The 11,737-nt window shown below is 60.3% G+C and overlaps 1 protein-coding gene across 1 annotated transcript; it reads right to left on the bottom strand.

Moving 5' to 3' along the window:
• Window positions 1-1,695: 1,695 nt before the first annotated feature.
• On the bottom strand, window positions 1,696-11,386 carry CDHR2 (cadherin related family member 2). The gene is made up of 32 exons (XM_059483690.1): window positions 11,295-11,386; window positions 10,823-10,881; window positions 10,440-10,505; window positions 10,221-10,360; window positions 9,971-10,024; window positions 9,696-9,785; window positions 9,130-9,219; window positions 8,702-8,824; window positions 8,476-8,619; window positions 8,258-8,333; window positions 7,952-8,058; window positions 7,642-7,872; window positions 7,395-7,550; window positions 7,004-7,171; window positions 6,674-6,735; window positions 6,353-6,593; window positions 6,016-6,252; window positions 5,668-5,737; window positions 4,966-5,580; window positions 4,608-4,679; window positions 4,285-4,334; window positions 4,018-4,169; window positions 3,727-3,829; window positions 3,559-3,647; window positions 3,285-3,359; window positions 3,120-3,197; window positions 2,980-3,040; window positions 2,749-2,873; window positions 2,457-2,570; window positions 2,268-2,345; window positions 2,104-2,164; window positions 1,696-1,909 (listed from the first exon to the last, which is right to left on the bottom strand). The coding sequence occupies exons 1-32, from the start codon at window positions 11,384-11,386 to the stop codon at window positions 1,790-1,792; spliced, it is 3,999 nt and encodes a 1,332-aa protein (XP_059339673.1). The 3' UTR covers window positions 1,696-1,789.
• Between the last annotated feature and the right edge of the window lie 351 nt (window positions 11,387-11,737).

The raw sequence follows: 11,737 nt of genomic DNA, 5'->3' as shown, positions 1-11,737 counted from the left end.
TGGCACAGGTCTGAAGATGGCTCAGGGTGTGTGCTGCTGGCTGCCCTGAACTCTGGCACCCCAAGCAGCAGCATCACTTCCCATGCTGGAGAGACACTGGTGCATCACCCTGCCATTGCTTTGCCTGTCCAGGGCTTGGCCACCCTCCAACCAGCCCGTGCGTGGGTCCCCACAGCCACCCATGGCAAGCACCAATCCCCCAGCTTCCCTGTTCTCTCTGCCCCACTGCCATGTTGTGGGTGCCCTGGAGCTGGGAGGATGTGGCCACACAGGGCACCAGGACAGATCTCAAATCTGAGAGAGACAGAGGCCAACCCCGTGTGTGATGGAGAGCTGCTTGTGCCTGTCACCGTGGCTGGAGGTGCTTGGGGAGTCTGTCCCCATGGCCCCCAGCCCCACCTGCCTGGGAGCAGCACATCCTGACCATGGCTGGTGGTGGACATGGAGCCTGCCCTGCTTCCAGGCCTGTCCAGCTGCCCCAGTGGTGCTGGAAAGGCCCCCTGTGCTGGGGACACGGGGACATGTCCTGCTGGGCCCGCTGGCTTCTCCTCTTCAATGGCAGCTGGGACACGGTGACTGCAAACGCTGCCACTTTTTACAGCTGGGGTTTTACAGGGTGGGGGGGAGGGAGCTTTTATTGAACTGTGTTTGCATTTTTGGAGCTTTTTAAGAGACACTTTCAGCCATGAGCATCCTGCCTGGAGCCACCTCCCCCGTGGTGGCCTGTGGGGCTGAGACCATCTTTCCAAACATTCTTCCTACGTGGCCTGTGCTCTGCTAGGCTGAAGAGCATTGGGAGTGAGGGGTCAGTCTGCAGGGGGGTGAATATCCCTGTGGTTGGGCTGACATCCCTGTGGCTGGCAGCACCTCAGTGTCCTGCCAAAATGTGGATCTTGGTCCCCCCAGCCTGGCCTCATACAAAGGACCAGCCCCACAGTGCCACAGCAAGGGGGGCCCAGGCCATGTCCAGCACCTGATGGGCAGGAGGCTGCAGACCAGGGGTGCTTGGAGAGCTGCACCATCCCCTCTGGGCAGAAGTGCAGGAGGTGCCAGAGTCACCACTGCGGCCGTTTTCCCTTGTTAAGGTAAATTCTTGCCCACCTAAACCCACACTGTACATCCTGGGCTTGTTTTGTCCCTGTGGGGCTGCAAAGGGCTTGCTGAAGTGCCAGCTGGCAGCCAGGGCCGTGGCAAGTGCCCGCTCAGTGCCGTGGCACTCGCTGGGACCTGGCTCTGCTCAGTGCCTTGGGCTGTGGGACCGGTGCCACGGCCGTGCCAGGGAGAGCAGGAGCCCTGGGGCATCCCCTTGCCACCCTGCCCCAGGCTGTGCTCCCCTCCAGCCCTGCACTGCCAAGCTCTGGCACACCAGCGCTGCAGCTTCATCACCCATTTTCTCCTTTTCTCCTCTTCATTTCTTTTGGGGGTGGGGCGGGGGGAGGAAGGGGCGGGAGGATCAGTCTGTCAATGTGGATGTTGGGTAATAAAACCTTGCACAAACCTCTTGGGGGCTGCCTGCACCTCCCTCCCCCGGGGCAGAGAGGGTCCTGGGGACAAGGAGCCCAGCTGAGCCCCACAGTGGCACCTCCCCTCTGGCACCAGCTGGCCCAAAAGCAGCACTTCATGCTGGGAGAGATGACTCCAAGCTGACTGAGCCCCCCAGGCACATGGGCTGATGACCACAGGACACTGTGACCTCCGTGGAACAGTTTTATTGCCAGACACCGAACATATCAACACTGGAGCAGCTGCCTGAGTCCTGCTCTGGCCCTGCTGCGCCCTGTGAGCCCGCTCACAAGTCCGTGGTGGTGAAGGTGGTGTTGAGGTATGCTGCTCTAGTGGGCTCCTTCATGTTCAGGGCAGCCACCAGCACCTCCTTGTCCATGGGGTCTGTTGGCTGCATTTTGACCTGCTGCAGGAGGAGAGTGTGGTCAGAAGGGATGGGGACAGAGATGGAGGGCAGAGACACCTGTCCTTCCTTTCCCCTCTGTTGAGGGGTGCAGAGTAAAGGACATAAGGGGTCCATGAGGCCCTGGGGACCATAGCAGAGAGAAGAAGATGCAGGGTTCTCTGGCAGGACTCTCAGGACTCTCTGTGCACACTTACCTCGACCTCAAAGTTGTCATCTGCTGGTGCATTTACTGTATTTTCATCCAGGGAATTCATGCTGTGGAGAATGGAGGGTGGGAGATAAAAATGGACCCAGGCAATGGAGAAGTGAGGTATGAGGTGACAGCCTGTGGCCTTTGGGACCTGCCCACAGAGCTCACCTGGTCACAGAGATGGAGTCCTCGTGGAAGCCCAGGTCATGGGAGGGATCCAGCGGGCGGTTCAGCATGGGGTTGGCCCTGGTCAGGGATGGGTGGCCAGGTAAGTGCTGCCCCTTGGGGCACTGCAGCCCCTGGATGTGGGGACAAGCCTGGTGTCTCCCCTCCTGCTGCAGGGAGCCCCTCACTCACCCCTCAGCGTTGTACTGGTTGGTCCCAGGGATGCCAGCTCCCTGCTGTGCTGTTGCAGGGTTGAATGTTGTGGCCACCTTCAGAGCCTTCATGGCATTCAGCTTCCTCTTGTAGCTGCAAAGCCCAGGGATGGGGTGGGTGAGAGGGGCAGGGAGGAGCTGGGCTGTGGGATGGGGTGGGCTGAAGCAGGTTGGAGGATGGGGATGGGGATGGGGATGGGGATGGGGATGGGGGTGCTGGTGAGGATGCAGGTGGTGGGGGGTGGTAGGAGGGGGTGCAGGCAGTGAAGTACCTCCTGGTGGTGAGCACCAAAACCAGGGTCATGATGAGTATGAAGATGAGCAGGAATGCTGCCAACCCTGCGATAATGCCAATCAGCTCCACCTCCTTGGTGGGCTTTGTCACCTCCCCGGGGCCCTGGCACAGAGCAGGGTTAGGGCACAGTTCCAGCCAGGGGAACCCCCCAGCCAGCCCCAGAGGGGTTGCTGCCCTCTCCCCCTGCCCCTTGCCTGGCCCCACTCACAATGACAGCCAGGCCCAGCTTCACCAGCTCAGCCAAGCCCACCGGATCGGACTGGATGAGTCTGCCAAGGAAAGCAGAGGTGTGAGCAGCTGGGCTGGTGCCAGCACGAGGCAGTGCCTGTGCACAGCCCCAGCACTCACGTGATCAGGTCATTGACATCCAGGGCAGTGCCATTGCTGTACACAAAGTAGGCCTCCATCACCGACTTGGCATCCACGCTGCAGAGCCACAGAGATGGGGGCAGTGAGGTGCTGGGGTGACACCCCTGATGCCACCACCGTGTCCCCTTCCCCACCAGCACTCACTCGGTGTCACGGGTGTCCTCCACGCCTCGGATGGCCACCACGTAGACTGCTGCCTTGGTCACAGTGGTCAGGGCCCTAGGAACAAGAGACAGGGGGGGAAGCTGGGCTGGACATCCTGCTGTTCTGCTCACGGGCACAGGAAGCAGACTGACCCCCTGAAGCCCCCTCCTCTGGTGGGGACCTGCCTGGCCCACCCTGTTCACAGTCCATGAAGCTGAGAGATCACATTGGTGGGTCCATCCATGCACCCCCAGCCCAGCCCAGCACCCCTTACAATTTAATATTTTCGGAGTTACTCTGGACTTCTTCCACCGTTGTCAGGAACTGGAGCCGAATGCGGTAGCTCTGATCCACTGTGAAGATCTGTGTGTGGGGACCAGGGGTGAGCACAGCTGGCCTGCGTGGGTGGTGTCCTGGGACAGGGCTTGGGGCTGACACTCACACTCAGCACGGTCTGGGCTCTGTGCACTGGTTCCTCACCATCCTTAGCCTCCACTGTCACCTTGTACTGTCCCTTCAGAGATTCATCAAGGTTGCTGGCCACTCTGTGAGGACAGGGACACCAGTGATCCCACTGCACTGTGCCCTGCCATCCCTCAAGCCCCATCCTGCCTCCATGCCTAGGCAGGACTCCAAAAAGGCTTTGTCCCCTTTCCAGCCTGTGCTGGCCCTGCAGCAAGCAGGAGCTGAGCTGCATCCCCTCTCCCAGCCCGGCCCAGCCCCAGGGGCTCACCGGATACTCCCGATGTAGGCGCCCTTGTCAGGTGTTGTGGATACCCCAAAGAGGTTCTCGAAGGGCCGACTGCTCCCGCTGTCCTCCACAAGCACCACACTGACGATGGAGAAGGCGATGGTTCCCCCCAGCCCTGTGTCAGCATCTGTGGCCTGCAGGGACAGAGCATGGCAGGAGCATGGGTGGGAATGGCCCCGGCCTGCCCACGGTGGGGACAAGTGAGCAAGGCTCCACGGACTGACAGATACAGGTAGGGCAGCTCCTCACCTTCACAGTGGCCACTTGCAGTTCCACAGGAGAGATTTCGGGGACAACCACTGCCAGGAACAGACAGATGGATGGTGCAGTCATGCTGGTGAGCAGCCAGACTTGCTGCAGACCCCACGCCCACACAGCCCCAGGGTTCCAAGCACCCCCTGCTGCCCTTGGCCCCACAGCCTCCATGGAAAGCACTGAGTAACCCCAGCCTGGCCCCTGCACTGCTCAGCCCTGCCCCGGGCTTGGGGAAGATCCTCGCTGCTGGTGAATGTGGCAGGGCATGTGTGGGTGCAGTGAGGAGCCCACGAGATGTGCCAACCCCAGCTGCTCACCAAAAGTCTCCGAGATGGCCTCGAAGACTGGCGCGTTGTCATTCACATCAGTAATGGTGATCCTCAGGGTTTCTGCAAATGTCCCAAAAGCAGAGCTCTGATCACCAACATAGCAGCCCTGCAGCACCATCCTCTGCTTCCTGTGGGAGCTCTGTTCTCCCAAAAAGCTCAGGTCAAGAGAACTGGGGACACCCTCCCTCTGTAGCCAAACCATCCAACTCCCAGCTTCTTGTGGGAGGTGGGAGAGGCAGTCCCAGCACCTGCCATGCCCAGTGCTGGGGAAGGAGGGGGCACTGGGGCCGTGCCACCCAGCACCTGCCCTGCCCATGGTGGGGAAGAGGGGGCACTGGGGCCGTACCGTTCTGGCTGTAGCGGTTTCCTTTCTCAGTGTACAGATCCTCCACCCTCAGTGTGAGCAGGACCCTGTCACACACCTCGTAGTCGATGTCTGAGCTGTTCACCAGCACTGAGCCATTGGGTGCCAGCAGGAACCAGTCCCAGCACACGTCCCCAGCACTGCTGTCCCCCTTGAAGCAGGCAACTGCCAGCTCCTCAAAGAGCAGTGAGTTATTTGTGTCAGGGTCGAAGGCATTCAGTGTGTGGATCAGGCCCTGCTGTGTCCCGTTCTCAGCCACTGACACGTCCTGCAGCGAGCCTGGCTGGATGGTGGGGGGCTCGTCGTTGACATCGAGGATGTGGACTGTCACTGAGACGTTGGCCCTGTCCCTGGCGTTGTCTGCAGCCGTGTTCTCTGCCAGCACCGTCAGGGTGAAGAACTTCTGATCCAGCGTGTCGTAGTCCAGGAATATCTCGGGGTCTACAGACAGCTGCCCACTGTAGTTCCCTGGCCCCAGGCGGGTTGAGCGGATCAAGAAGTTGCTGGAGCCAGAGTCTCTTTCAAGCCGGAATGAAATGCGGGAATTGATCTCCGTCCTGTCGGCATCTGTGGCATTCACCTCACCCACAAAGGACCCTGCAGGTGGAGACAGACACTGAGTGGGCAGTGGGCACTGACTCAGGGCCACTGCTGGTCCCACAAACCTGGCCATGCAACTTCTACCTGGAGACTCTTCAAAGACGGAGAACTCATAGGACTGGTTGAGGAACACGGGAATGTTGTCATTCAGGTCCTGCAGAAGACAAAGCCCATGGCTGTAGCCCTTCCAGGAAACAGGATTCCCCACAGCCAGCTGGGGACAGGAGTGTGGGCACCTGCCTGCCCACAGGCAGGAGCTACACAAGCCCTCTCCTGCCTCCCTGCATCAACTATTCACTCTGCCCCCACAGAAAGCCTGGAGACACGGCACCTCTGCCACAACCAAGGATTCCACAGCCCTGCCCTGCCCATCCATCCCAGCTCCAAGCCTCAGCCTGCCCCAGCATGTCCCTGCTTGTGCCCAGGGCTCACCCCCACGGTGATGGTGACGTTCACCGTGGTGTTCAGCGGTGGCTCGCCGTGGTCATACACCATCACTGTCACCACCATCTGTCCATGCTCATCCTCCAAGGCTTCACGGTCCAGTGGCTCTGTGCTGTGCATCTCACCTGTGTCTCTATTGATGGTAAAGTTGTTGCTGAACAGTCCTGGCAAGATCATGAAGCCCAATTTGCTGTTGGGGCTGTCAGGCATGTCATTGTCGATGGCCTGAAAAGGTCAGCGTTTAGAACAGGGCTGTGGGTCACCTTGGGGACAGTCTCTCCCCTCTGAGAGCCCTGTCAACCCTCCCACCTCTGCTGGCACATACCTGGATCTGTGTGCTAACATTCTGCCCCTCTTCTGCCGAGATGAAGTAGGAGCCAATGACGATGGGTGCCATGTCGTTGGCATCCAGCACGGTGATCTCCAGCACCGTGGTGCCCACCAGGCCGCCCCCGTCCCTGGCCTGCAGGTTGGCATAGTAGATGGAGCGAGTCTCCCTGTCCAGCAATCTCCCGTTGTGCACCAGCAGGGCCCCGCTTGTGGCGTTCACCATGAAGACATTGTGGCTGTGGCACACACAGAGCCCTCAGTGGAGCCCACCCTCCAGGGTGATGCCCTGGTCGTGGCTGGCTCTGTCCTTACGTACATGTTCTCTGGGAGCAGCTGGTAGGTGATCTGGCCCAGGACACCGCTGTCTGGATCATAGGCCTGAAAGACAGAAGGAACCATCTGGTCAGTCTGTTTCAGCCCTCAGAGCAGTGATGAGTGTGGGGCAGTGGCTATTGGCAGTGAGCACCCCAAAAATGTGGCGCTGATGGGCAAGGGGTGCCATCCTTGAGTACCCATTGGTCCTGAGTCCTTCCTGTGTGCATGGAGTGATCAGTGCCCTCAGTACAAGCTGTACTAGAAGTGCTAGGTGTGCCCAGGGCCCTGCTTGGGGACATTAGGTGTGCCCTCTCCCTGCTCAGGGCCTGACCGTGATGTTTGGGGAGATGACGGTGCCGTCGGGGCTGTTCTCCATCACAGACAGGCTGTAGGTGCTCTGGGGGAACTCAGGGATGTGGTCATTGCTGTCGATGAGCTCAATGGTCACGGTGGCCGTGGAGCAGCAGTCTGTAGGGTTCCCTGTGTCATTAGCAATGATCTGCAGGATTGAAAAGGGACTGTGTCTCACACGAGCCCCCAAACATTAGAGAGACCTGTCACACTCCAGCCCAGCTCCCCTACACCAAACAGACTGCCAGGGCAGAGCCCTGCTCTGCTTTACTCCTGAGCTCTGCAAGAGGAGGGTCATGTCCCCACTGTGCCCAATGCAGGCAGGGAGCAGGAGCTGCCTCCACAGAGCAGGCCAGCCCTACAAGTCCCACCTGCACCACCATGACATGGCTTATCTCGTAGTCCACTAAGGATGAGTTTTGCACCAGGATCTGGACTTCCCCTGCACCCACAATCGTTGTGGGGAACACAGTGAAGGCGTTGGCATTCAGACCCTGCAGGCTCAGCTCAAAACTGCTGTTGATGCCCTGTCAGGGAGGGACAAGAGCCAGGGTGAGTGGTGCAGCAAGGACAGACACCAGCACCACAGCCCAGCACCATGGACAGGCTCCTTCCTACCTTATCTGGGTCGTAGGCAACAATGTTGAGGTTGGACACAGGCAGTCTGGTGGAGGAGTGCTCTATGATGCTGCCTATGAAGTTGTTCTGAGCACTGGCAGAGAAGTTGCAGCTGGACAGGGAGCAGTTGTAGAACTGGGGCTTGTTGTCATTGACATCTGTCACCAAGATTGTCACCAGGGTGCTGGCCTGGGCCCTCTTGCCGTAGATATCTGGGTGCTCCTCACGTGCCTGGGGAGAAGGGGAGAGCAGGTTGGAGGGGCCCAGGGAGAGGAAGAGGATGGGGTTCCCCTTGCTGTGTCCTACTCACCGTGACTTGCAGCAGCACTTCCTCACTGGGCAGCTCCTCACGGTCCAGGGGCTCACTCACAGTGATGGCACCCGTTGTATTGTTGATAACAAAAGGAACACTGGCATCTAGGACAAGGGGACAGCAGGAACCAGTGGCAGCCACTGGGAAAGGCAGGCCTGACCCTCCCTCTGCCAGCAGGTCAGGCTGGCAGAGCCTGGGTGCCCAGAACCAGTTTCCAGGGTACCCCTTGCTGCGTGACCACCCCTCCTGCTCTTCCCACCGTGTCATCATCCCCTGCCTGCCCCATTCTGCCCCATCACTCACTGGTGATGATGTAGGAGATGTTGTCATTCACCCCTGTGTCTTGGTCCATGGCGGTGACAGTCAGCACAACGGTGCCCTGTGGGGACATGACCATCAGGGAAGGACCTATGGCATCTCCAGCTGCCCACAGGCATGCTGGCCCAGACACTTCAGGGCATAAGAGCCCCCAAGGAGGGCCAGGGGCAGGGACATGACACTGGGGCAGGCAGGCTCCTGACCAGGTCACAGTTCTCAGGCACAGAGCCCGAGTAGGGCTCATTGAGGAACCGTGGGTCCAGGTTGGGCACATCTGTAATGGTCAGGGACAGGTAAGTAGAGCTACTCTGGACGGTCCAAACGTTGTGCAGCCATCCTCCACCATCCTGAGGAGCAGAGCAGAGCAGCTGTCAGTCACACAGCCCCCTTACCTGGCAGCCCTGCACCCCCAGCCTGGATGGTCCCCACCTGGGCGAGGATCTTGATCTGGTAGAAAGTGTTCTTGGCATAGTCCAGGGAACCATTGAGCACCAGACTCCCATTGCTCAGGATGTAGAAGAGCTGGAGATTGTTCACGTTGTCTGGGATCACCTGAGCAGGGGACATCAGCCTTTGTCACCAAGGCAGGGAGCAGAAGTGTTGCAGCAGAGATGGGGGCTCCATCCCCATCCTTCTGCCAGGCTTGGCCCATGGGGACCCCCGACATTTACACCCAACCACCTGGCTCATCCCCAGCCTGAAACTGAAATCACCTTCCACCCATTGCCCAAAACCTCCCTGCACCCCCAGAGATATGAGTCTGTCCTGGCCGTGTCCCCCAGCACCTCAGCAGCACAGGGGTGGCCCAGTGGTGGGTTTGGCTGTGGCGTGACCCCTCCACAGTGCTCTGTGCTCACCTCCTGGATTCTGTAGCTGACTTTGGAGGCGTTCCCGGTGTCGCTGTCGTTGGCAAACACGGTGTAGATGATGCTGTGCACAGTCGTGTTCTGGGCACACAGGGGGTGATGGTGACTGAGCAGGGGGTGATGCTGTGCCTGGACCCCGCCAGCCCTGCCTTGGCATGCTCAGGGCTGCAGGTACTGCCCGGTGCCATGGGATGAGCTGCTGCCCTCGCTCAGGCCGGGCAGGGCTGGACCCCCTCCCCACCGTCCCTGGGAGGGCACACCCACCCAGCCCCACGCCCCATCTACCCCTTGATCCAGTGTCACGGTGTCCCCGGCTGGCAGGAAGCTTGGGCACACCCTGAGCTCATTGCAAGGGCAGAGTCCCAGCTGTCTCAGGGTGGCACACAGGTTCCCACTGGGAATTGCCCTGGTGACAGAGTGCACCCCCACGCCCAGACACATTGTCACCACACACCCAGGTGCAAGCTCACGCTGTTCCCAGCCCGTTGTTGTCCCACTGCTGGCACACCCATGCCCCGGGAGCCACCCAGCACCCCTGCCCTTGCTGCTCGAGGTACCTCGGGGATATCAGCGTTATATGGCAGGTGCTGGAACACGGGGACGTTGTCATTGCGGTCCTCCACGATGACGGTGACTTTTTTGGAAACCTGCCAGGTGTCAGAGAGGGCCCAAGGATGTGGGAGATGGTGGCCAGCAGAGCTGGGTGCAGTTCTGGCATGCTGTGCCCACCCTGGCTGGCCAGCCAGCATCACCCACCTGCTTCCAACTGCCTCCCCTTGCCCATGGGGGCTCCCTTACCCCTGCAGCCCCCAGCCCTTGCCCCAGCACTCACCTCAGAGTTTACACCATCTGACACTTTGGCAGTGATGGTGAGCCTGGCCTGGAGCTGAGGGGACACAAGGCAGGACTTGGTCAGGGCCAAGGTGAAGCTCAATCCTCGGATGGCTGAGCCCCAATCTCTGTGAGGACAGCTTTCCCTCCTGGGGTTCTGGGGCCGGGGAGTGACCCATAGGCTCTGCCCTCCATCCATACCCCCAGATTCCCACTCAGGCAGGGACACTGACCCCATGCTCTGCCCTCACCTCACGGTCCAGGGAGTTCCTCAGTGTCACTCTGCCTGATTTGGAGTCCACAGAGAAGTAGAAGGCGTCTGTGCCTTCAATTTGGTAGGTGAGGGGGTCGTGGTCCAGGTCATAAGCCTCCAGCTGGAAAGCAAACTGGCCTGGGGGCACAGGCAGTGTCAGAACCCCCCCAGTCACTGCTCTGACACCCCAGGCCCTTCTGGAGACCCCCCTACTCACCCAGCTCCAGGTCCTCAGGCACGTAGAAGAGGCTTGAATTGATGATGGGGACGGTGTTTCCTGAAACTACAGGGAAGAGGAGCTGAGCACCATCACCGTGCTGGGCACACCCACGCCTGGCAGCACCTCCTCAGCTCCAACCTGAGCTCCCAGCCATGCTTTGGGTCTCCATGGCAGGCAGGGGAACCCCTCGTGCCCATCCCACACCTGCAGCCCCCACGCTCTCCCTGCTGTCCAGCCCTGCCCTGCCCTGCATCTCCAGCGGGGCAGGCAGCTGATTTGGGGTCACAGCTTCCCCCAGAGAATGGAGAAAGAGTATTGGGGGCTGAAAACAGCTCCAACACCTCCCAGCCACCCATGGCAAACGCCAAGAGAGCCCTTACCTGTTGGCAGGAGGAAGGGGAGCAGCAGCCAAGAGCGCCATGCCATCCTGCCAGGATGCCTGTGGGCACACAGCAGGGAACAAGCACCTCAGAGGCTGAGGCTGCCCCCAAACCCCTCCTGGGCAGCAGCCAGCAGGGCAGGAGAGGGGCTGGTGGGGACAGTCCCCTCTGCTGAGCTGGGCTGGTGAGCAGACACCGGGCTCCACACTGATCTTCTGGCCATGGGCTCTCTGAGAACACGGCATGGGAGGGCAGGGGTGACCTCCAGGTGTGCCTGGGGGACCCCAGGAGCCTGTCCTGGGCATGGCTGGAGCTCCACAGCTTGTGCCCAACAGGGCCTCTCCAAGCAGAGCTTTGAATCCAACAGTAACCCATGGCATGACCAGGGTTGTGGGCACCCCCACAGCTGGCAGACACCCCCCCCTGCAGCAGGGTGCCCGTGGGGACCGCGGCAGGGGCTGCCATCCCTTACCTGTGGCTGTGTCCCTGGGGATGCTGCCTCTGCTCGCTCATCTTGACACTGCCAGACCTTTGCCTCCTGCAGTAAACATGTTCGTCAATCATTAACTGCAATTAAGGGGTGAGAAATCCCTCCCCCCTCTTCTGTATTGCATGGTCTCATCCCGCAGCTCCCACCCAGCTCATCTCCAGGCTCACTCCCCAAACCAAGTGCCCAGCTCTCCATGCTGGGTGCTGTCCCTCAGCATTCAGCCACCCCAGCCTGCACCCATGGGACCCCAGCTCCCAGCAGGGGTGTGGAGCCTGCAGGGGTGCAGGGGGACCCCAAACCACCCCAGGAGACCAAAAGGGGGCTTAGGGAAATGCCCTGCATCCCCTGGGCTGGGGACACTGGGGTCCTACCAGGACAGGGGCTGGGCACCAGCCTTGTGGTGTGGCCACTGGGGCGGGTGCCTG

The sequence above is a fragment of the Ammospiza nelsoni genome, chromosome 16, assembly GCF_027579445.1.
Source record: "Ammospiza nelsoni isolate bAmmNel1 chromosome 16, bAmmNel1.pri, whole genome shotgun sequence".
NCBI classification, from domain to species: domain Eukaryota; kingdom Metazoa; phylum Chordata; class Aves; order Passeriformes; family Passerellidae; genus Ammospiza; species Ammospiza nelsoni.
Note: the sequence above shows the minus strand (reverse complement) of the source record. Positions and strands in the feature narration are given on the sequence as shown.